The sequence below is a fragment of the Lethenteron reissneri genome, chromosome 25 (assembly GCF_015708825.2).
Source record: "Lethenteron reissneri isolate LAM-NWPU_2019-01 chromosome 25, ASM1570882v1, whole genome shotgun sequence".
Classification (NCBI taxonomy): domain Eukaryota; kingdom Metazoa; phylum Chordata; class Hyperoartia; order Petromyzontiformes; family Petromyzontidae; genus Lethenteron; species Lethenteron reissneri.
Window position 1 is genome coordinate 7,996,841 of NC_083803.1, and position 25,707 is coordinate 8,022,547.

Here is a 25,707-nt window from a genome sequence, read left to right on the forward strand (position 1 = left end):
CCACAACCGTCACGTCTGTGGACATATTGGAACTCCTCAAGTATAAATACATTCCGGGGAGACCTACACATCGTAGCAGATTGACAAAGGAGTGCCATGCACGGTGCCTACGCAAAATTGATGTAAAGGTTTTCCCAATAACACGTATCAAGTTCAAGTGCAAGTACTAGGTATAGCCCTGTGAGCCATTCGGCTCTTGAATCGGGTGCAACCGCAACAAACAAAAAAACATGAACAAAAAACATCTTAAAGTGAATATGTGACTAAGTGCAAACAGAAAATCCAAGAAAAGACGGCAAAATATTGCAGAAAAAACACCGTACATCAGTGCCTTCTGGTGGAAGCTAAATCCGGGCGATAAAGCAGCCGAGATATTTTTCCATTCAGATTCTCACACTTTGTTTTTGTGCGCCCGCTACGTCTTCATATTCCCCATGGCTCCACATGTGTTCCATTCTCTTCCCGGTGCCAGATCCGTCGCTGCGCCATGAGATTTGTTGTGATTCCATTTGTTGCGACAACAGTGAGGTGTGTGGGTGCCTGGAGGAGGTGACTTGATATTATTATTATTTCCAAGGGCCCCATTCAAAGTGTCCCGTTATGTTCCACTTCCTGCTTCTGTTTTCTGCACCAGCGTCAGGTCTCTGTGGTGGCGGCTGCTGCTTGTAAAAGTTGGCGATCGTGACGGAGTGCACGCACGCAAGTGTGCAGAGCTAAGGCTCTCTAAGGCATTACAGTATTCTCCCCCCCCCCCCCCCCCCCCCCGTTATTTGCGAGGGATATTTTCCAGCAAATTTCTCGAATAATGCTATTCGCCCACGAATGTTGTACACGCAACGTCTGCGCATGCTTCTAAATCTTCGAAAAGTTATTTCTCTCGATCTCTCTCCTCTCTTCATCGCATCACTTTCTCTCTCATTGCTTGATCTCATCACTTTCTCGGCTCACATTCTCTCTCATTACTTTATCTCTCACCACTTCATCTCTCATCACTGTATCTCAGCACTTTTTCTCTCATCACATTATGTCATCACATTCTCGCATTACATTCTCCCTCATCACTTTATCTCATCGCTTTCTTTCTCTTTCTGGTGATGCAGTCGTGTAGTTTCAGATGCGATTCGTGGATAGCCAAAATCGTGGAGAGCAAGTTCGTGTATAACGAGGGAATGATGTAGCCTGTGTGATTCATAAATAAATGCATTGCAAGTTTATTTTGTTTAAATAGGTGAGAACTCAAGAGACTGGGGCAATGTCATTTGAAAACAATTCTAAAAGCAAAAACAAACAAAACAGAGTACAGACAATTAAATAAGGCAATCAGTACAAACACGCTGCATTGCAGGAGGGGAATTGAAAATGTTGCAAACATGAATCAACTTTGAATAAAAGCTAAATATTAAATTCCCTGCAGCACAAATCGGCTTACGCGTGTATGTGAATTAAACATAAGAAAATAAATCCACTTAAAAGCTGTTATTTACGAATGAATACATCTAAATTCACATTCCCACATACCCACAATAGTTGTATGTATTATACATAAGGGTGTAACAATGCACAAGTTAATTAAATGTACTCTTAATTGAACGATACGTGTACGAATATAATATTTTTGATTCCTAAATGTTGCACTGTAACTTGTTCACATGGGCACTCCACCCACTTGTGGCCAATACATTCACCACCAGTTACAAACAAAAAGTCATCTAAGCAATGCCCCAAATGACAACAGTTCATTGAATCACTCCAGGGTAAACTAATAAACCTCAAGTTTAACTTTAATTCCGTCTCTTTACAGGGGTGTTTTGCTATTCTATCAAAGTTGTCTCTGGGAAGTTCACAACATTTACAATCTGATTAATGAGTCAACGTACAATATGCATGAGTGAACGCATAATGCGCATGCATAATGTACATTGACTCATTAATCCCCCCCCCCCCCCACTTTGCGCCAGAGTGCAGAAGTGTGGTCACCACATCTACGCCTCTATATAAGGAACGAAATAGGTGGACTTCTCCGCAAATCTGGCTGTCGCCTGATGAAGCTAGTTGTAATTACTGGCGAAATGTATACTAATTTTTTCAGTCAAACTTCCTTAAACCAGTATAGATGAGGATTACTTATTTATCAAATGATAAACGTGTGTATTTTGAATGATTAATATTTGGGCATAGTCAAATCCCTTATGTAAACACTCATTTCTGTTCTTAATAAACCTAGCATCTACGAAAATACAAATTATATATTCTTACTCAAGGCATCGCTAACCTCAGGCATTGGTTATCAAAATAACTTTTTGGAGGAATAAAACAGTAGTTTTATATTTCGCTACCTTATCCTTCACAGTTATAAGGTGTTACAATAATAAAAATTCTGGCAAAAGCAGGACATATAATTCAAGAATAAAACTGTACAGCTCTTTGTCAATACACTACTGGAAGAAGGCCTCCCCATGCCGTGTCAATCATGGGCATTGTTTGACCATACTTCACCATCGTGGTCAATGCTGGTTCGTCCTGTGACTGGTGACACTTGTGACACTTGTGACCAATATGTATATGACTTGCTATGGCCGGGAATGGAACTCAGATCACCAGGTTCAAAGTAGAAGGCTATTTTACATTTCATGTGCTTGTTACCTGACAGAGTGTAGATGCCAATATTGCCCGTGCAACCAGTGATAGCAATACGTGGTCCCTGAAACTACTTGTTCCGTATTAAAATGTACATTTTTATCAATAAAATTGTGGATTTTAATTCGCTGCCCTGATATAATTTGCCACATTCATGAGTAACCTTGGTTTTATTTAGTACCGTAGTGTTAAGCTCGTTTTTGGCATCTGCAGAGCTCAAGAGGTTGTGCATTGAGCAGGCTTATTGAACCACGGTGCCTATTGACCTATGGACTTCATGTTTGCAGTATTTCACGATCCGATGGAGATTGTTTTTTTATTCTCTCCTAACTCATTCTTCTGAATGCTATTTTCTCTCAATATTTCTTGGTCGACGTGGTGTTGTTACATGTTGCGTTTGTCAAGTAATTCCAAGGGCACGATACAAATATGACATTTTATTTTATATCATTTGAACAGTTATAGCCTATGTTTAAGTTATGGTAAATTTTACAACCAGTCGTCTTTAGCCTGACTCAGTTAGATTATATAGATGATGCTGTTATATTGTACTACTATTAAAAAAACATATTCCTGCGGAGAGAGCTGGTAGGAATGTTGGGTTGCTCGGTCAATGGCCAGGGTCAACGGCGGCGTGGTGTATTCCGCAAATATGCCCGACTGTGAGGGCGGGCACAAGCCGGCGTGAGTAGGTTAAACGTTGAGTTTTATAAGGGCACCACGGGGTGACCAGCCCCTCCCCACCTAGCCCCACCTCTCCCACCCCCCACCCAGCCCCACCCTCCCCACCCAGCCCCCACCCTCCCCACCCAGCCCCTCCCCACCCTACCCTCCCCACCCAGCCCCACCCCACCCTCCCCTCCCCACCCAGCCCCACCCTCCCCACCAGGCCCCTCCCCACCCTCCCCTCTCCACCCAGCCCCACCCCTCCCATTTTTGGATGCACGACGGACGGACACAATAATCCCCTGTGGGCTGGTGTAACCAGGAGGTTCCTACCAGTATCATCTATGCCTCCAGTTTCCTGACAGGCTGCTGGCTGGGCTCTTCTCCACCCCAACAGTAACGGTTGTTGTTAGTGGCTGTGGGCCGTTGTCACCAAAACTAGCTGGGTAACTGGCTAAACGGGATTTTCTATGTAACAAATAAAGATAGATTTTAATTAAAACGGTGGAAGAAGTTCGGAAGACATTTAATAATAATAATAATAATGTACAGCGACACCGAAGAGGTGAGAGTTAACAAATACAAATGACTGACACGGTTCATCTAAAATGTCTCTAACTTTTCAATACGTGCCTCCTATTCATACAATTATATTCACCATAATATTTATTAAACCCTAGAGAATATATAAAAAAGACATCATGATATATGTTATCTTAATATATTAATTATATAAAAGGCAGATTACTTGTAGTGCTCCAAGTACAGGATTATGAGAAGAGTATGAAAGGAGATCTCTATGAGTGTGATACAATCTAGATAATGTCGCTTGCCAATTGTAAATAACTCACACACTCATAACAGCTGATTGTGTTGCATTTTAAACTATTTCTCAGAATCTTAGAATGATTGTTCTTACTTTTATTGCTTTTTCAAACCACTGCCATTTTCCCTCAGCATTATTTATCTGTGAAGGATATCGAAGTATCACAACCACAGTAAATGGAACATTGGTCATAAAACAATAAAATACACGTTTATCGTAAACAGCGTGTGGAATACCGTACATTTAGGTAAAGATGTTGGTGGGGTGGACGAATTGCAAGAGAACAAATATCAAACGAATTGCTCCAAAAGGAATATCGTAAATATCTCACACATATCAAGGTCTTGTAAACGATAGAGTACAAAAGCAAGATTTGGGATGTATTCATGGAAGGAATTAATGGAATTAATCTATAGGACAAATCTACACCAAAGGGAATTACAGAGATTCTGGAAGCATCTGAATCAATTCGATCTTTCCAATTGCATGAAATTTAAATACGTACATATTAAGGAAGTTATAATGGAGTGGATTTATCTTGCCGTTAATTTTTTTATTATGCTCTGCTAAGCAGAAAAAGGCCAAAATGTAATTGACAGATTTTTTCAGTTTAGTACAATTTCCTCTTGAGGTAGAAAACGCATTTAATATATAGATAGAAGCCAGTAACTGAGTAGAATAACTGATCTTGACGATATATGTCGAACATTTATTTAGCACTTGTAATGTACAGTATATCTGAATTAAGCCCTGAGTGTGGAAATAAATTATTGTATTACACGTCCATTTTTATGAGATGTAAATCGGTTAAATCGGTGTTTAGAATATGCACATTTGTGATTATTTGAAATTTGACTCTGAGAATTACATGTCACTTATCCTTCTCACCTTGATGCAACGCACATTTTTATAAATGCACTTTTTAGGCTGTAGCCTGAGGGGCACAATTAATAAATTATGACTTTACGAGATCTCCCGTATCATTCTCCTCCTTCGTGGTATAGCTGGCTCGCTGGTGTTTCTGTAGCTGGTTTCCTGCAGCACATCTCGCTGTGTTGTGAATGAAGGTCACCTTAATCAACATGACCAAGTTGCATGCGTCAGTCTCTAGAATAAACATGTAACGTACGTGTCCTGCAGGTTGAGGATTCACGATATGCAGGTTGAACGATGCACCGAGTCATCGATTCATGTCGATCTCTGAGCTAATGCTACATTCAGCAAATCACATGTACACAAATCAATGTGTTTTGATTCGCATATTTTGTATGTAATGGGTTCATGTGACCCCTGTGGCCACTAGAGGATGCTACATTAACCCCATCAATCGCTGTGGCAGTAGGGGTCATGGGGGGTACATTTCCACACCTTAATTTAAGGAGTGTATATATTCACACGCAACCATAACAAAGAAGTATGCATATGCCAACGCGAGGGGGGAGTGATGATACAATAAACCCTGCACCTGAAATTAATCCCAAACCGTTGCCAAGGGCTGCTGGACTCCCCTCACCTTCTCCAACTCGCACACACCATCATGGTGAAATATGGTCAAACAACTCCCATGATCGACGTGGTGTGGGGAGGCCTTCATCCAGTAGTAGATTGACAGAGGGATGTAAATGAGCATACATTATTTGGATATCATCATACGCCTGATATTGTGCTGCAGCAGCAGATACAGCTCAGGGATTCCTCTCAGCTCACCCCACACGAGTGTTTATCCTATCAGGTGCTCAGGAAGTAATACATTGAAATGGTGTAGTCGCTTGTAATTTTCTAAAATTGGCAATGACGCGAGGTCTGGTCTCGCAAGCAGAGCCAGAGAGCAATGCCACAAATCCCTTTAACAACAATGCAGATAATTATCAGAAAGAGAGATTTTAATGCATTAATAATATAATCACTGGGTCATGTGGCATTTCAACTTGCTAATGTAGGATCCAAAGGCGTGTAACCATATCACTGCATCACATACCACAGTTTCCCATATGAATGTATACTATTCATGATAATCAGCATGTACGGCTCTTTATCAATCCGCTGGTGATTGAAGGCCTCCCCATGCCGTTTCATTTATGGGGGGTTTTTTGATCACAATTCACCAGACTGGTCAATGCGGGTAGGTGAATTGGGGCCCAGGACTGATTCAGATCTCAGATGTTAGCTGTGGACATGGATTGAATTCAAGTGGCTGGATTTATAGCACAATGTGCTCCCCACTATGCCACTTCTCCAACGCTGTATTATCTGGTATTGCAACCAGAATCTATCGACAACAATTATCTATGAATTTTTCTTATTAATTAACTCATTTAAATGAACGTTATAAGAAGGCGGCTATGTGACTGCAAATTAAGTCAATCTTAATTACAATAACTTTGAATTTAAATTGAAGTTAATGAACCCCACTTAAAAACAAACTATGTTCTGTACCTGTTTTTGGTATATTTTAATTATCGCCATGAATTAAAATGCTCCATTATGACATAGAGAAACAGTTAACTATTACGTGAAAAGCAACATTATTACAACCACCAAGGCAGTGCTTGCTCCTCTTCTTGGAAATTTAACATTCCATAGGATGACATAAAATAAAGTTTTAAATCTTTGTAAATAAATAATAAGTGTGAAGTGTCGGCTGAAAGATATTGTGCATCCCTATTAATACATTATTTATAAGAGAGATGTAATCCAGTTAATACCTGTTTCCTGATTTATTATTTATGAGCGGCTAACTATGATGTTTGTCTAGATAAAGTAATGCAGAATCATCACTTGGGTCTACTTTTCATTCAATTGAGCAATGTCTAAAGTTGATGATAAAAAAAAATGACAGCCCTTTGCCAATTCCCTATGGATGAAGGAATCCCCATGCCATATCGATTGTAAGGGATTATTTTACCATACTTCACCACGCTGATCAGTGTGGGTTCGCAGAGGGAGGGCCTAGGACCGTTTTAGATATCACTCACCAACGATGTCAGTCTTGGTCAGGGGTCAAACTTATGTCACCGGGTTAGCAGTGGTAGCAGAGCAATGCACTAACCACGGCACAGGATTTGAGAACGATAACAATATGGGTTAAATCAGACAATTCAACACGTAGGCTGTCGCGACCAATTTTATCCATAATAGAGGTTTTTTGGTCAGAACGCGTAAATATAAATGTCTCGTTAAACTCCCCAATTAGTAAGGTTTGTCATGCAAACAAAACATGCCAATTCGTTGCTAGTTCAGCACACTGGTGTGTGGGAGAGTAAACCCACAACATTTACAATTCGAGTACGACGTTTCACCAGTAATTACAACCAGCATCATCAGGCGACAGCCATAATTGTGGAAAAATCATCCTGTTTCGGTCTTAGAGGGATAAATGTGATGTCATCACTTGTGCGCCAATCATCTGATGACCTTAATTAATTAAATCAGACAACTTACATTCCTTGGTTTAATTATCTAATGCCAACTTACTTACAACAGCTACATTAGAATTCGCTCTCTAAAAAGAAAAAAATATATATTGCATTGGAGCGCACCTAAATATAGTGAAATATCTTCTTGGTTCTTTCGGTAAAGTCACGTAGAATGGAAATAATAAAATAATAAAAATAAAACATTATAAAATAATTCTCACGACGTTTCGGCCACAACGCAAGCAGCCGTCCTCAGGTGAAGACAGAGTATTTTCGACAGACCTGTTCTTCACCTGAGGACGGCTGCTTGCGTTGTGGCCGAAACGTCGTGAGAATTATTTTATTATGTTTTGTTTTTAATATTTTATTATTTCCATTCTACGTGACTTTACCGAAAGAACCAAGAAGATGAATCCCTGCAGTCACGAAAGCTTTAAATCGAAAAATAGTGGAATATCTTCATACTTTTGTAATGGGTGAGCTTTCATTGGCACATGCGGTGTACACTATCGCGTTGCTCTCTGCCTGTGCACATTGGGGTGCTTGTAGCTGTTTGGCTTTTGTGTTAATAGCTGTACCCTAATTGTCCTGTGCCGTGGATTTTCAGAGGTCATTATTTACAATAATTAACGTGTGGAGATTTGTATTAACCGGCGCGATGAACTGAGTTGCGACAGCTGGCCTCAGGTGCATTAGCTTGCTTTGTTGATCGTCTGTCATTGTTAACATAGTACCATGTCACAGATTGCTTTTTTTTCTCTCTCGGATGAAGAGGAGTTTTGTCAAGAAAAATACGCGCTATTGGCACTTGACCTGCCCCTTCTAATACAGCAATGATTACACGTGTAACCTCTCTCCCATGAATATTTTTACTATTATTATTAAAATCGAAAGCCATGTGGGCTGCTTGTGAAGCTGTACTTTAAGTGAGCGATAATATTATAATATTTTTGTTCAAATCATAGCTGTATTTAAAGATAATAAAATAATGTACACACTCCCTGCCGCTTTTAACTCGTATGTGTGACTGGTTACAGTCGATTATTTACTGCATTTGTTTGTATTTATGACTGCAGGTATTGCGGTCTATGCAAACATGACTCCTTGCAAAAAGGTGTCAGTTTTGTTGCCAGATAGAAGGGTAAAGAACCAATTATCATATTTTTACTGGCAAATGAGGTCCCCATAGTGTAGATGCTTGCCCCGAGCTCTCATACTCTGATGGTGCATTGTCCTTGAGTTGTGCGCCTTTTGGCGTCATCTGGTCCAACCCATATGAGACTAGGCTCGAAGGAAAGCTGTCTCGGGTGTGGACCAATCAACTTCAAGGACAGTGCACATTATCAGAGTTATGTCTTTTGTTTGTATTTATGACTGCAGGTATTGCGGTCTATGCAAACATGACTCCTTGCAAAAAGGTGTCAGTTTTGTTGCCAGATAGAAGGGTAAAGAACCAATTATCATATTTTTACTGGCAAATGAGGTCCCCATAGTACAATTATTTAATTACACTAAAACTAATATCAAACAAGTATTTTTTTCTGAATGAGCATTATTTTACAGGCAACTAAGCTCGCGTGTAGCTGTTTAAGTGGATTATTACTTTGCAAGATCGATGAGAGATGGATTTGGCTTGGGGAGGCCTTCATCCAACAGTGCATTGACCAAGGCTGCTGATGGTGATGATACTACAGACTGCTAGTGCTGTTCACTAACCCATTCGATGGTTTGTTTTTGCACACATTCTATAAATATCGTCTCGGTACTAAGCAGGAATGATCCAACACAAAGTCATGCATTGCGAACTTCCAAACACAAAAGGTGTAACACCAAAAGACAGAAGCAAGACACAAAATTGTGTTTTGTATTCTAAATCATGTTAGTTTATTTATTTATGCTAGAAAAACACGATCCCTTGAACGTGTGATTGATGTCTGGGCCGTGCTTTCTGAGATGAAACAGACGATATATGGGTAGAGTGCTATCTGTAATTCTAACAAATGGCTCCGAACCAGTTGCAACCCTTTGGGAAAGGGCTCACGAGTGCCTTCGATGTATGGGGGCAGCAGTCGCCTGTGTAGCGTGAATATCGGCCACTTCATCACAATTTCCACCTGCTGGAGGTGATGTCCATACCAGCTTCCATGCTCTAGGCCTCACACGAACGCCTTTCCTTCGGCTGCATAGCCATCCCAGTGGCATAGACACTGATCGGATGAACTTCTTCCGTAACAGTTGTGCTGTGGTGTAGTATGGAAGGCGAGGACATGAAATGAAGGGGTCTACAAACATTACATTGGTGACATACTGAGATAGTAATCAGAGGGGAGGCTGAGCTCGTCGCTGCCTCACCTCTCGTCTCTTCCTGTATTTGCAGCGGAGCACCGCAAATTTGGCGATTTTGACTATAGAAATGATTGTAATCATACAGAAATTACATTTATAATACAGATCAGTGGAAAAATCTTAATATTTATTTGATTATTATTATTTTTTACTTTTCATAACAGCTATTTTCATTAGAGTATGACATGTGAGGCTCTGCCTCCCCTGCCTCCCCTGACCGCACGTCCCTGGTGCTGGTGACAGCTGACATTCAGGAATGGATAAAGATGTGAGGCAGAAAGAACAGGTCGTGATCACTTGTTGCCATTATGGAAATAGCCGGTGGCAACTGCTGCTATTTTTAAAATAAATCAACTGTGACCACCATTATTGACTTTGCCATGGGAGCATTAACACGAAGAGAACATATCAGTCAGGCCACACTCAGGCCCTAAATGGAATGTCAAAAATATTCAGACACAAATTAATATTTGTTTATGCATTTTTCAAAATCCGTTTCTCATAAGTTCGCTCGCCAATGTAACATTTTAAACACATATTTTTGGTTAGCCTACATTGCTAACACAATCAGAATTTACTGCAATTCGTGTGTAAGGAATCTGATTTTGGCCCATCCATTCTATAAGCAGCTAATCTGCCTCTACATTTCTATAATTCTTCCCACATCTCTCCACCAATTTTAATGAGCGATGTGTCAAAAGTTATTCGGCTTATCATTACGGTGTTAATTATCCCCTCTATCATTTACAATGTATCAGCACATGATGCAAGCTCTATTTAAAATAATACAATCGATAGGTGTTAGCATATGAAACGTTGGGGTGGGGGGGAATTCCCATCAGAATGTTTGAAACTGTTAGTTCAGCACATACTATAAACAGGGGATTGAATGATAGCTAGTCATACCGTTGATCGGAGCAAAATGGCTTGCAATTTAAGAAGTGGTTCTCTTGGCATTAATTCGATGATTGCGGTAATGAAGGTGGTGGGAGTGCATCTCTATAAATACCGCTGCTCTGGTGATGTTTATAGTCACAGAATAGTAACACGGAGTGGGATAAGATGTACGGTACTTGCTGTTTTGAGGCTTTGCGTAAGCTTTAAAGAGACGTATTTGGAATAGATATTCCCATGGCAGTCGGAATCCGAATCTCTTTATCCAGGAGAAATCTGATGAGCTATGAAGCTCTTTTTTCACGGTGTCCAGTAGGGGGCAGGTCAGAAAGTTACAACAACACACAATACAAACAACGATGGGAGTTCAAAATATAGGAAAGGTAGGCAAATCACTAAAAATAAATGAATAGAATAGAAAGTATGATTTCAAATTGCATTTCAAAGTGTGCTTCGAGTAATTGACAAATCAACAACCTTCAATTCCGATATCAGGAAGCCACTGGAGCCATGCACTTTTAAATCTCGTTTGAAAACTCATTTCTTAAGAACTCCTTTTTGTGTTTACTTTGTTGTCCTTCCCCCGCACCGCTGATTAGTATGGTTGTCTACGCACGGTGTGAAACAAGTTCGACATGATACATACATACAAGATTAAGGCAAATTTCAATTATATTTTGCGTTTGCTTGAATCCAGAATTTCTGGGAGATGAGCAGTCACCACACACTCTCTCTCTCTCCTCCAGGGAAATTGCTGAGCAGACACAGAGCAGGCAGTGAATCTGCTCCTCGGGTGACAAGAGAGCAGGAATGGTTTGGATTATGATTCGCAGTTGGGTTACACGGGCCAGTTAGACCTCACAATAGTGGCTTTGAATTCGGAATTGTGTTAATTTGGAAATTACTGTATCCAAAGAGGCAATGCTTTAGCCTGGATAATATGAAATATTGTAATTCAAAGAAAAATAAGACTACTACATTGGTGCTTTTTTTGTGCCAAAGCAGTCCAGTTGACAGAAACAAATCATGCTGTCATGCAATTCAAAATGCTCGCATTGTAAACGTGATAAATTCGCGACATGAATAAACAGACTCGTACAAATGCTGTACGATATGTGAGCGATCTCATGTGTCTGTTATATGTGTGTATGTATGTATGTTGAACTTCTTTCGCACCGTACGTAGCCAACCTTACTAATCGGAGGTGTGAAACATAATACTGTACAGCCGTTATTCAATCCACTGCGAGATGAAGGCCTCGCCACGTCCTGTTTGTTTGATCATACTTCACCAGCCTGCAGCTATCGTGCTGTGACGGTTCCACCTGAAGACGGAAGCTTGTGTTGCCTCCGAAACGTCGTGATTTTTATTTAATTTTGTATTTTATTTTATTTTGTATTAATTTTAATTTTAATTTTTTACCTACGTGACTTTACCGAAAAAACCTAAGAATATGAATCATTGCAGTCACGAAAGCTTCAAATCTAGAATTCACCAGCCTGGTCAATGCAGGTCCGTGCAGAGGGAGGGACCAGTGCTAGTTTCAGACGTCTCCTACTTATTTCTCACGTCCGTCCACCAAAACTAAATGTCATTCCAGCGCTTGCAGGTCGCCTGCTGCGAGATATTGCACAGTGCAGGGGCCTTCCTCGGTGGGTCGGCAGAGCAAGACGGCCTGCAATGCACAACAAGAGCTCGTCACCAAATGGGCCGCCACCGTGGCGAGATGTTAACGACCTCGCCTGGTATGCGGAAGGTTGCGGGTTCAATCCTGGCCCTGACGCCTGTTTGTATATTTGGAGTTTGCATGTTCTCCCTGTGGTCGCATGGATTTTTCTCCGGGTCCTCCGGTTTTTCCCCCCTCCACATTTAGAAACACGCGTTTAGAGTAGGTCCTTGGGAGCGGCGGTGTCGTGGTTTTTGCGCTGCGCGATGAACCCGGCGACCCGGGTTCGATTTCTGCTCACACCGGTGGCGATCATCTAAACTGGTCATGGGCCTCTCAATGGTCGACTCAGCCTTAAACGAGTATCTGGTGCAGTGATTTAAAAAACATCGCCACTCGAAAGACAAAGGTGCTGGCTACCCACCCCCTCATATACTGTGCCAGCCTTCATAGGTCATTTCTAACAGCACTTGCCACAACAGTCTGTTCAGGCTATCTGGCGATCTGTGGCTTTGTGTTTTTGTTAGTTACAGCTGGGAATTGAACTTGGGTCACTGGTTTCATCGTGCAGTTTCACTAAGTACTGCTGCATCTCCGCTGGATTAAGCCTAACCTAATTTATATTTTTATTATTTGACAGATTTTTTATTCCAGGCACTTTGCGTTTGGATTTACAGAGCTAGTGTTTTTCATTGGGTGGTTTTATTGTTGCACCCCTACAATTTCATTGCCCCTGGTAAGTATTGTTCTCTTGGGACCTCTTATTGGTTTGTGAGCAGAACCGTCGAGACATAATTGCATTTCACAGTTTCCGTCCCATGCACTCCTCCCATACAAGTCACTCATAGTGGCATTCTGATGTTTGGAGAGAGGACAAAAATGGTAAGCATTGGCAGATGTAAGCAAATATAGGTCCTGCCATGCCATTGAATACTGTATCACCTTTTTTCAAGGTTTGGTTGTATTCAGCCAGATTTACCAAGAAATCCATCCGAAGAGGTTGGCTGTGCTTTATTTAAATATAGAGCACAACTTAGCTTATCCAACTCTTTAGGGACTTGGGTATAGGGAGGTACAGTATGTCAAAAGGGTGAATAAAAAAAAAAACATCTTGAGAAATTACACCACCCATCAAAAAGGTTACCGGATAAAAAAAAATAGAGATAAACTTGACGTAAACACGGGAAACTCCTGTTAGAGGTAAGCGAATGTCTGTGAGGTTACGAGTACAGTAGAATGCTGCATGTATAGAGGTCGGATTTGTGATCACCTGCAGGAAATGACAGTTACACAGTGGAACATATACGGTGCGGTGCTGGGTGTAGGTGGTTAATTGGGTAGGGTGCATATGTGATGGTCGAATTGTGGTAATATATTTTTTGTTGCGTGTGCTTTTTGTTTTGGTGCCATTTCTTATTTTGTCAATTCGTTTTGATTTTGCTTTGTAGTCGGGTTTTCATTGGCTTGGTAGTGGCTCTATATGGGATTGTGGGCCTTATATATAATTAATATACTGCGTTATGGGATGCTATTACCATGAATGACGCGATATAAAATTAAAATATTATTATTAGATGTGACGTTAAACTGCTACACTTTCAACCGTGTTGTTGTTCTCATGTCACAATTCACTTTTGTGATGCATGTAAACGTTTTCATGATAAAAAACACATTTTCTTCTTATAGCAAAAATCTTTTTTTTGTTGCACTTAATTTACACCCATTATTTGCCATAAGATCTGCCACATTCATTACGACACCTATATTAAAAGTTGAGCTAATGTAGAGCATTTATCGCACAGAAGAATCAGCCATTAACAAATACCATTTATTTTTCTCCATCATGTGCCTACGTCTATAAAAAAAGGAGAAGAAATTGGATTTTGGTCGACACGTGCCCCAGTAAATGACCTAATCTATTTTGACAAGTCGGCCCAGATGAGAATCCTTTTATAGCATCCTTCAGGCGCAGATGGACACATTCGGTTCATTATCTGCACGTGCATTATTCTTTTTTTGGTGAAAGATGAAAAAAAAATTGAGCTGAAGCAGCTTCATCGTGCAATATCGTCGTCACAATGGGAAACACGTTGATACCGTAAGACAAAGATCCCCGTGTAGTCTTAACGGACTTTTGGGGCAAGTGCTGTTAGTGAGCACCTATCAAGGCTGGCATGGCACACGAGGGGTGGGTGGCCAGCACCACGCCCGACCGCCTTTGTCTCCCTTGTGGCGATGCATACACACTGCACCAGGTGCTCTATTGAGGCCGAGTCGACCTAGCGGAGGTCCAATACCAGTTCAGATAATCGTCTCTGGTGTTGGCCATGAAGGTAGCACTTTCACGCAGATACGGATCACGCCAAATATATTCACTTGAATTCGCGCGTGTCACGCACAATTGTTCCCATGGAGAGTGGAGTTAATTCGATTTCTCAACTCCTAATGCTACTTCTGTTGTTCACCAACAAATGTGTTGGTTGTAATGTCTTCCTAGCAGGGCTGGCAGTGGCTTGCACAAAGTCTTGAATTCCAAACTTGATCTACGTTGACACATTTAAATGTACATTTGCATTACAAATACACTTTAAGAGTGGGCTATTGCTCCTGAGAAGCAGGATACACAAAATACACAACAATGCAGTGATTTAATTGACATATAAATTACTGATTACGCTTCAAGGGCACAGCTTTGGGGAGGGAGAGGGGGGATATCCTTGCCTCGGTGGTGAATATTGATCGGATGGCACCAGTGTTTTTATTACAGATATACATCAACACTTAGAGTGGCCATGCTTGATTCCCACAGTCACCAACAAGAAGCCGCTGCAGGGCTACATCACGAAGGTGAAGCGCTTCGAGGGCGTCTCTTCCTTCGTGCGCCGCTCCCAGTGGACGCTGGATCAGCTGCGACAGGTCAACGGCGTGGACGGCGTCCGAGTAAGGTTTAGAAACTTGCTTCTAGATTTGAAGCTTTCGTGACTGCAAGGATTCATATTCTTAGGTTTTTCGGTAAAGTCACGTAGGTAAAAAAAAAAAATCTAAATTAATAAAAGTAAAATAAAATAAAAATCACGACGTTTCGGAGGCAACACAAGCTTCCGTCTTCAGGTGGAACCGTCACAACCCGACAGCTGTATCAAGTAATTGCTGTATCAAGTAATACAGCTGTCGGGCTGTGACGGTTCCACCTGAAGACGGAAGCTTGTGTTACCTCCGAAACGTCGTGATTTTTATTTTATTTTACTTTTATTAATTTAGATTTTTTTACCTACGTGACTTTACCGAAAAACCTAAGAATAGAAACTTCCGTTTAGAGTATTCAGCTGCTGCACATTTCCACGCGATAAGCCACTTCGTTGAGCTATCATATGTGGCCGGGTTGCTTCTGAAAAAAGAGCTATACAGCCCAGTGGGCCTTAACCTAGTAAAGTGAAATAAATAATAATACAAATGTTTAACATGCGTTGTTCACACGCATCTGAATGCAGCCGCATTTCAAGACACTGGTGTATTGGGCGCAATGGCGGCGAGATGTTAACTATCTCGCCTGGTATACAGGAGTGTGTGGGTTTGACCCCGACCCTGACATCTGTATATTTTGAATTTTCATGCTCTGCCCGTGGCCACTTGGATTATTCTCCAGATGTTAAAACACCAAAGACAATGCATATATTATCAGAGTAATTTTTTTGTTTGCATTCTGGCCACAAGTATTGTGGTTAATGCAGACATGATTCCTTGTAAAAGATTTCAGTTTGGTGTTTTAACATCTTAACACCTGTTTTGTTGCCAGAAATAAGGGGAAAACCTATTCTCATGCGTTTAGAGCTTTTATGCTGCTATCAATGTTCATGTGATGAGCCACTTCGTTGAGCTATCATTTGTGGGCAGGTTGCTTCTGAAAAAGAGCTCTATAGCTCAGTGGGCCTTACCTGGTAAAATAAAAATAGGTTAGGTTACAGTTTATTAGAGGATTAGGCATCTTAATGCAACCACATCTTCAGCCACTGGTGTATTGACCATCTCAATGCAGCATCTCAATGCAGATACTGGGGTACTGAGCATCTAAATGTAGCCAAATCTCAAGACACTAGTGTATTGAGCATATAGATTGTCGTGAGTTGAAGGTTTCAGCCCTGGCCACCAATGACGACACGTGGTCGTAGTAATAATATTTCAAGTTTTGTAAGGTACCTTTCACATGTAGATCCCAATGTGCACACACACATTTAAATTGACATATTATAACTTTTGGAATTCAAATTCTGTTTGAGTGACATGCAACAGACACTCTTTGAAAGGATAGTATGTCAAAGGTGTGTCACGAGTTGGGTGACGTGACTTCGGAAGTAGTTCCGTGACATCATTTTTTGGGAGCAGCTTTTTGACACGGGGTGGTACACTGCTAGCTGTCAGAGTTTCGTCTTATAATATGGTGCTGGTACTCTTTGTTACTTTCGGGAAAGTCACGTCGGTAAAAAATAATAAAAGTAAAAAAAAATACAGTAAATAAAATCACGACGTTTATTTAACTTTATTTTTTACTACTACTTTTATTATTGTTTGCCCACTTGACTTTAGCGAAAGAACCAAAAAGTATGGATCCTTGCAGTCACGAAAACTTCAAATCTAGAATGGTGCTGGTAGCTTCATCCAAAATTATATTGGGGGGAGCGGGGGTGTAAAGAGAAAAAGAAGGCAAAGAAAGGATGTTTATTCTAGTCGTGGATGCCTTTTAGTGAGCTGTATCAAGTGGCGCTGTTTGATAGCCAGCCAAGGAAAGCGAGGTGCCCCTCTTGATAGGTGGCTCAGAGGTCACAGCATTCAGTCAACAGCACTTCTTTTTAAAAATTTAGATTGAAAACTTTTCTTTGGAACTGCTTTTTGTGTTTAGTTCGTTGTCCTTCCCCCGCATCTCCGTTTAGCACGGTAGGCTACGTACGGTGCAAACGAAGTTCAACATACATACAAACCACACCACTGACATCCTGGATTCAAATCCTGGTTGTAGACACCCTGGTTAAAAAAGACAAACACATACTTGTTACATACAACCACCTCTCTATTAAGTGTAGCCATAAGTCTACCTGATCTGCTTATTTTCATAAAGTCAGATAATGCTATAGATGAATACATATTGGTATTTAAAAAAAAACATTTGTATACATTATTAATATTTCTCATTTCAATGTCAAACTAAGATCATGTGCTTGAAGTGTGTAATTTTATTAGACTTCCAAACATTTCATCACCTTGCAACTCATACGTCGATAGAATGCCACATACATCTACAGTAATATACATTTCATTACTTACCAATGGTTTATGTTTTTTACAACAGTCCAAAGTGGCATTTCGGTGTATAAAAGACCATGAAAGGTACTTATGTTTTCTCAATCTACTCTGGCATTTTCCAAGGCATCCCTCAAGCAATGGTTATTAATAATGCCTGTCAAAATGAATGAGTAACCCATTGATTATGCTTTATTTAACAGTCCCTTGATGCTCAAGCGATCATGACTTAGTGCTGGCCTAAGGCAGCTTCAATGCTGTAACAATCTGAGGCTACATTCACTATCAATAAATATTCTCTCTGGTAATGTGCCACAGAGGTAGAGAGTGCTCTTAGATTCCATTCACTTAGTCATGAACTTACAATGGAAATGATTGGTTTTATTGTCATGCGAAAATCATTCCTCTCAGTGGCAGAGCGGGTGGATAAGCCCTGCCACTTACCTTGTGGAACAGGTCACTTGATTGGGATCTAAAAAGTAGATCTGTGGTATCCACTTATGTGAGCCACTCTTTAACATGATGAGCTGCACTGTTCCGCTAGAGATTTTGCACGGATGCTTTGTCTCTTGACAAGGTACCAAATAGTACAATTGAAATTCCATTCATGAAAAAAAAATCAAACAATAAGCCTAGTCAAAGATTCACTCTGGAAGAAGCTATAATAACTTTGTTCTCTATGGTTAGCATATGTGGATATGTACATTTGAACCATGCTAATTTAATGAGAAAATAAGCAAATACGTTTGGATATATCTATGGGACCCTTTTGCAAGTATCAATATATTGATTGATAAATAAGGCTTTAGCCTTTCTGGTATAAAGAAAGGTGTTAAGATGTTCAAACCTCAAATAGACACCTATTACAAGGCATCACATCTGCATTCAACTATGGTGCAATAAATGTGGATGTCCAATGTGGTAAATAATCATCTTATATTTGTCCTGACTCTTTAAACATGTTGTGTCAACATAAGCATTTTACATCTCACCAAAAGCATCTTTAAAAAAAGTTTTACTTAAAGAGTTGTAAAAACAAATGGATAATATTTATAGTCTTGTACAAATCTACTCCTGGGGGAAGGGCCCTCCAGGTCATGTCGGTCATGGCAGTTGATTGATCAGACTTCTCCGTGCTGGGCAGTGCGGGTTGCTAAAACAGTGCCCCGGGATCAGCTCTGATGCAGAGGTGTGGACTCGAGTCATGTGACTTGGACTCGAGTCAGACTCGAGTCATGAATTTGATGACTTCAGACTCGACTTGGACTTGCATAACAATGACTTTGTCCCACCTCTGAGGTGTGGACTCGAGTCATGTGACTTGGACTCGAGTCAGACTCGAGTCATGAATTTGATGACTTCAGACTCGACTTGGACTTGCATAACAATGACTTTGTCCCACCTCTGCTCTGATGTCCCTAGCTACTTATGTTAGCTGCAGCCAGAAATCCAACTCAGTTATTTTTATTTTCCAACTCAGTTATTTTTATTTTACTTTTATTAATTTAAATTTTTTACCTACGTGACTTTACCGAAAAAAACCTAAGAATATGAATCCTTGCAGTCACGAAAGCTTCAAATCTAGAATCAGTTTATCAGGTTCAGAGCGCAGGTTGTGAGCTACCACACCACCTCTTCCACCAAAAGAGTTCCTATATCATTCGTATTCAAATGTTCTAAATGCCACAATTACACAGGATTGCAGATACAATACTGTCTAGCTTGGGGTTTGTAACAACAACATTTGTGCATGCAATGTATATGTACAGCCTTTTAGGGTACATTAATACAGACTACCACACAGTGTAATGGACCAGCTTTAATTTCAAAGTATTGTGCACAGTAATGGAATTCAATTATCCTACATTTTCTAATGCATTTTCTTTAACATTTGCTTTAACAATGAAAGATCAAGGGTTAAAAAATCACAGTGGCGGGGGGGGGGGGGAGAAGCCCAATGCAAATAAAGTATTTGGGAAACTATATTTCATCTTTGTTGTAAAAAAAAACCTTTATCGTTGACTGCCATGCAAGCCTCTTTTTCCCACGCCTTCCTGTATTTGCCGACTTGATGTTTGGTTCGTGTTTTATATAAATATGCAACATTGTTTCGCAGGACTGCCCAGAGTTTGACCTTCTCTTTGACAACGCACACGACCAGTGGGTGGCCGGCACTGCAGCTGAAAAGGGCTCCTTCCTGCAGTCCTTACACCACACATGCCAGCGGCATTTGGCTCAGAGACTGCAACCAGATTTCCTCAACTGCCCTTCCCGGATCCTCGTCGGTGAGATTAAAAGGCGATCTGCCACCCGCACGCCCAGACAACCATCACGTATATGTATATATGTATCGCCATCGTTGTTGTCAGCCATCTGGTCAGCCATCTGGTCAGCCATCTGTCCACTGCTGGATGAAGGCCTTCCCAAGCCATGCGCATCTCTCACAGTTTTTGCAATGCAACAGTTCATCCAACACCTACACACGTGCTGATTTCATCGTAATATGTTCTAAACTCGCTTTCTGTTTGCTCCGTTTGTTTTTTACTTTGCCCCCACTTTGACTGCATTGTCCATTACAATTCCAGTTATATCACTGGTTAGAGTGGTGACCTCATTGTCAGCAATGTCTTTGTACCCTCAGTAAATTCACCACGGGAAGTGATCAGAGGCTGGTGGGATGCACTATACTGTAGTAAAAAGAATATAGCTAATTACACAAAATATAATTATTGATCATTGTTCTTATTATTTCATCAATCGCTTGTAATTGCCCAATGTCATTGACCATATGCACCACAGACATTCTCACTATAATACCTGAAAACGTGTAATTCACACTTGCGTTTCTCTGTGTCATCATGAATTGACAATCAGGATAAAGATCACTGGTTATTTGTTAACGAATGCATAACCTCTCCTAATTGTTGGTGCATAATGATGTATACGTTTTCTCTCCAGAAGTCACATCCATCTGTACAAATTATTATAATTATTTAGTACATTATCGTATTGTTACACTGGAATACTGAAAACATAGAGCCTTAGCTGTGTACTTGAAGTCTTCTTTATTTCTGCTCAAATTGTATTCAGGTTATTATAATTGTACATTCGCTTTGTTTTCCAAGCAAAAATGAACAAATTGATTGTAGCATCCTCACTGTCCTAGAAGTTAAGCAATAGAGACATGGGAAGAAAGTGGTTATTTTCTTCAGGCCAATGAGTAGCCGAAGTTCTGACACATTTTTTCATTCTCACTGTCATCTACATTCCCTGAATTTTAGTGTCCGCTAATGATTTCCCTTAAGGGGCAGTGTCTCCCTTTCCCTGGGTATTAATTAATAAAGCACTGGGTCAATACTACAGTGTAATTTCCAGGTACCCTCATCTGTGTGTGAGGGCTGGTTTGTATTAGTACAACCTCTGCTCCGAGTACGAGGCAATCTTTTGCACTCTGCAAAAATATGCTTGAAAATCCAAAAATGGCAAATTATGCAGTGCATGCTTTTGAGTGCCTTACATCAAAATCACACTTTTGAACAAAACTGAAATGAACGTTTTCATTGAGCATCATTTTGTATTCTCCAAAATGCATTTTACATTGTTAAATAATTAAGTTAATATACACTACAGCCCTTTTATTAATCCACTGCTGGATGAGGGCCTCCCCATGCCATGTAGCTTAGTGGTGGTTATTTGATCATACTTCACCTCTGGTCAGTGTGGGTTGGTAAAGGTAGGTATCACAAACGTGGGAGCATAGAAGTACAGTCCTGTGAAGGATGTTGCTGCGCATTCCTATGCTGACTACCACTTAGTATTTATTTTCTTCAGGCCGATTAGTAGCTGAAACCGAATGTTGTATTTTGTTTTAGCATCAGCTAATGATTTCCCTCAAGGGACAGTGTCTCCCTTTTCCCAGGAAATTAATTAAGAAAGCACTAGGATAAAAATACACCAATATTATCTGAATCGTGGTCGTCCATGTAAACACTAATATGCCTATGAGCAAATCATCAGAAATGCCTCCAACTTGCTTCCATTGCAAGTTGAAGGCATTTCGGAGGATTTGCTCATAGGCATATTAGTGTTGAAAATATTTCCCTGGCAATCAGGTGGAGTGTATAGAATGTTGTTAAGTCATTAAATAATTCCCGTTTGATTCATTATCTCCACATACAAATACTATGTTTGAGTCTATCAGCGTTTTGGCCCCCCAGACTGATTCCACCAGTGTGTGGTTTGCATTCCTGACTAATCAGCCTCGGTATGAAATCAGTTCAGTGTCTGCAAGTTTATATAACGCTGCTGGTGATTATACATTTTTACGTGAAGATACATATTGGAAGTTAATTTATGTATAATCCAATCATTCTCCACTACAAAACTCGGTGAGGTTTTAATATAATTATTTTAAGACCATTTATGATTTTACTGCTAAACATCATCATCCATCAACATCTTCATCAGCCGTGGTCTATCCACTGCTGGATGACAGCCTTGCATCTCACGATCAAACCATTCCTCACAGTTAAGAGCTGTCCATCTCAATCCTACACACGAATTGATCTGAGGGCTTCGCAATCATTAAGTAATTTTAAGTTTAAACTTTCTTTATTTAATATTATTTTATACTATTATATTTTTTTCATGCCTTCGATAGAAATGTATTATAACGAAATTTTGTTTTGTATGAAAATAGCTTTTATTGTTCTTGCGATTGAGTCTTTTGACAATGTTTTCTTCTATCTGTACAGCACTTTGAATTGCATTTTTTGCACGAAATAGTGCTATAGAAACAAAGATTTTATTTATTGATCTCATCACTCCATCTCTCTACGGCCGTCATCCGCTTAGACACGTTTTTTTTCGGTTGTCATGCCATCAACTGCTCACCTTAGTACAATAGTGACTCTATATCTGTTGAATGTTTCTATAACTTCATTTTGTAATGGTCCTATGATCACTCTATGGTGGGCGCCACGGTGGCGAGATGTTAACTACCTCGCCTGATATACAGGAGGTCGTGGATTTTTCTCCGGGTCCTCCGGTTTTTCCCTCCACATTTAGAAACATGCGTTTAGACTATTTGGCTGCATTTGCACATGACATTCCACTTTGCTGAGCTATCATATGTGGCCAGGTCACTTCTGTTAAAGAGCTATGTAGCTCAGTGGGCATTATCTCGTAACAAAAATAGTTTCATTTACTCAATCACTCAGCCGATTTACGCTCTAGGAAATGTATTAATCAACGTTTAATTATGTTTGTGCAATAGCTTTGATTTCTCACATGACAGTTTTTGTTCCGATTTATGTTTTCCTCATTGCTTTACTTTATTTTCTATTTGTTTTGCTTCCGTGGTTTTGATGACCCAGATCACTTGCAAATGACCATTCCACATCTCTATCCTATGATATCACGTATTATATGTTTTCTTTCTATAGCAGTGTTCGCGATGGACTTGTTGAGCTGTTTGAATTATTATTTGTGCTTCACATTTTCACAGAACTCGTCTGATCAGGTTAATAATTCACTGGGTGTAAGGACCCACATTCCTCAACTTCCTTCTGCAAATAAACTGTTCAATGTTATTCCCAATGCCCCACTAGCTTGCTGTCCTGAGTTAACCCAAGATTAGATCTCCCACTGACTCGGTCACATTTATACAATGAGATTTGTTCTATTGTATTTGCTCAGGCCCCCAATGTTGTGTCGACTCTATTTGTTGCCTAGTCACCGTTTAAACGCCACCAAGTCTACAGATGACCCTTGGGTTTTTCATTTTGTTGGAATTGATTACTATTATAGTTTTCACAATATTTATGGTGTCTAAACGTGTAGTACAATTTACGTAGCTTTAAAAAAACTGATTATTTTTGTTATATGGTAGGCTGATAAATTATGAGAAAATAGAATTTTCCAAAACTGTATCTTCAGGAAGTGATTTTTTTTCTCTCCATCATAGCGAAACGAAACACAATCCCTGTGGGACCCTCTCTACATGAATAAAGGAGTTGAGGTATTTTTGTAGAGAATCGCTCCATACTTAGGGAGGAGATACAGACTCGCAATGCTGCATTACAATTATATTATATTCTCACGCGCATGGCAGCGGCATCTTCAGAGGCAAAATGCCAATCTTCTTGGTTCTTTCGGTAAAGTCAGGTAGAAGGAAAATAATAAAATGATAAAAATAAAACATAATAAAATAATTCTCACGACGTTTCTGCCACAACGCAAGCAGCCGTCTTCGACAGACCTGTTCTCCACCTGAAGACGGCTGCTTGCGTTGTGGCCGAAACGTCGTGAGAATTATTTGATTGGTTTATTTTTATTATTTTATTATTTTCCTTCTACGTGACTTTACTGAAAGAACCAATAAGATGAATCCCTGCAGTCACGAAAGCTTTAAATTAAAATGCCAATGTTGAGGTCTTCTTGCCACGAGAGGGCTTTAGAAGACAGTCCGTGTAGTGGTGCTATTCCTCCTCCATTTAAGGGGTGCAGACTACAGTGTTTTACTATTTGGTCCATAGTTTGAGTTGCCCGGCCACAATCGCACTACTGTGGCTTGTGTGTTTAATGTTGCATACATGAAGGAGAGTACAGTGGGCCTGTTGATGTTTAATGCGTACGATAGTTACACCAATTTGGTTGAGGCATCTCAGAGCCAGGAGGTGCGATGTTTGGGGGTCTGGAATTACGTTTTTTTTTCCTTCTGGACATCTGCATTGTTCCACACCGTTGACCAGCATTCTACCAGATCTGGACGAGATTCTAGGATGGTGGCAGCGCGATTCCTGAAAGGAGATCGGGACTTTAGCCTGCGGTGAGGTTCTTTGTTGAGGATTTTAGTTGTCGTTGGCAAGAAAACATGTATACCTCTTTGCAGTTTTTTCGATTTAAAGCTTTCGTGACTGCAGGGATTCATCTTCTTGGTTCTTTCGGTAAAGTCACGTAGAAGGGAAATAATAAAATAATAAAAATTAAACATTAACAAAATAATTCTCACGACGTTTCGGCCACAACGCAAGCAGCCGTCCTCAGGTGGAGAGCAGGTCTGTCAGACTCTGTCTACTCGACAGACCTGCTCTTCACCTGAGGACGGCTGCATGCGTTGTGGCCGAAACGTCGTGAGAATTATTTTATTATGTTTTATTTTTATTATTTTATTATTTCCATTCTACGTGACTTTACCGAAAGAACCAAGAAGATACCGCTTTGCAGTTTGCGTAATGTCTCTACAGATTAAATACCCCCAAAAAATGCATTAAAATAGGAGGTGGGTAACCCCTCCCCTACGGCTCGTGGGTGTGGGGGGGGGTTGGCGCGCGGCAAGCGTGTCACGTGAGGCACACGAACGGTGTCAGTTTTGACAGCTGTCAGTCAGGATTGATTGGAGGACAAAAAGGTCATAGATTTGAAGAGCTCCGTGAAATAGATCTTCACTGTTTGAAGTTGATGTTGAATAATTAAATGTCCCGCGATAAATATATTTATTTTTTGTCCAATAACTTTACAATACGCGATTTTATTTTATAATGTATTAGCTCGTTCTGGGCCTTGCTTGAAGCTTCGCGTTTGAGTCGTATATGTTGAGTGTTGTCGTCGGCTGGTTTTTCGCTTGCAAAGATCAGGGATGAGCGTAGTTTGCGTTCGACAGACGCTGCAATATGAACACAAAAAGCTAACCAAAAAAAGGTAAAGGTGCAGCCCTGCAATTTCTCTGGCACGCCACTACCGATAGAAGGGCTTCCACTAGTGGAAGCTCTGGAGGGCATTTGATCGACTTTTTTTATACTGGCCAGAAGTCTTTGAATATTTGGGAGCACTTTACTCCACAACACACGAATTTCCCAATCGATTAACTCTGGTGTTCCCATTCATGCTGCTGGATGAACAGGTGGGGAGATAAAAAAAAAACACATTGCTCATCGAGTCAACAGCCGTGCCTGCAGATC

At 40.4% G+C, this 25,707-nt stretch overlaps 1 protein-coding gene across 6 annotated transcripts in view; it reads left to right on the forward strand.

Moving 5' to 3' along the window:
* LOC133347150 (syntaxin-binding protein 6-like) overlaps positions 1-25,707 on the forward strand; it is a 62,609-nt gene that overhangs the window by 21,375 nt on the left and 15,527 nt on the right. For 3 of the 6 annotated variants that reach the window (XM_061559174.1, XM_061559178.1, XM_061559172.1), the window contains 2 exons: positions 15,261-15,391; positions 19,863-20,325. In XM_061559174.1, the coding sequence (XP_061415158.1) occupies positions 15,261-15,391; positions 19,863-20,237 (506 nt within the window). In that variant the 3' untranslated portion in view covers positions 20,238-20,325. Of the gene's footprint in view, positions 1-15,260; positions 15,392-19,862; positions 20,326-24,498; positions 24,560-25,707 lie in introns of those variants that run through there. The other 3 variants (XM_061559175.1, XM_061559173.1, XM_061559177.1) reach the window with 2 other exon arrangements.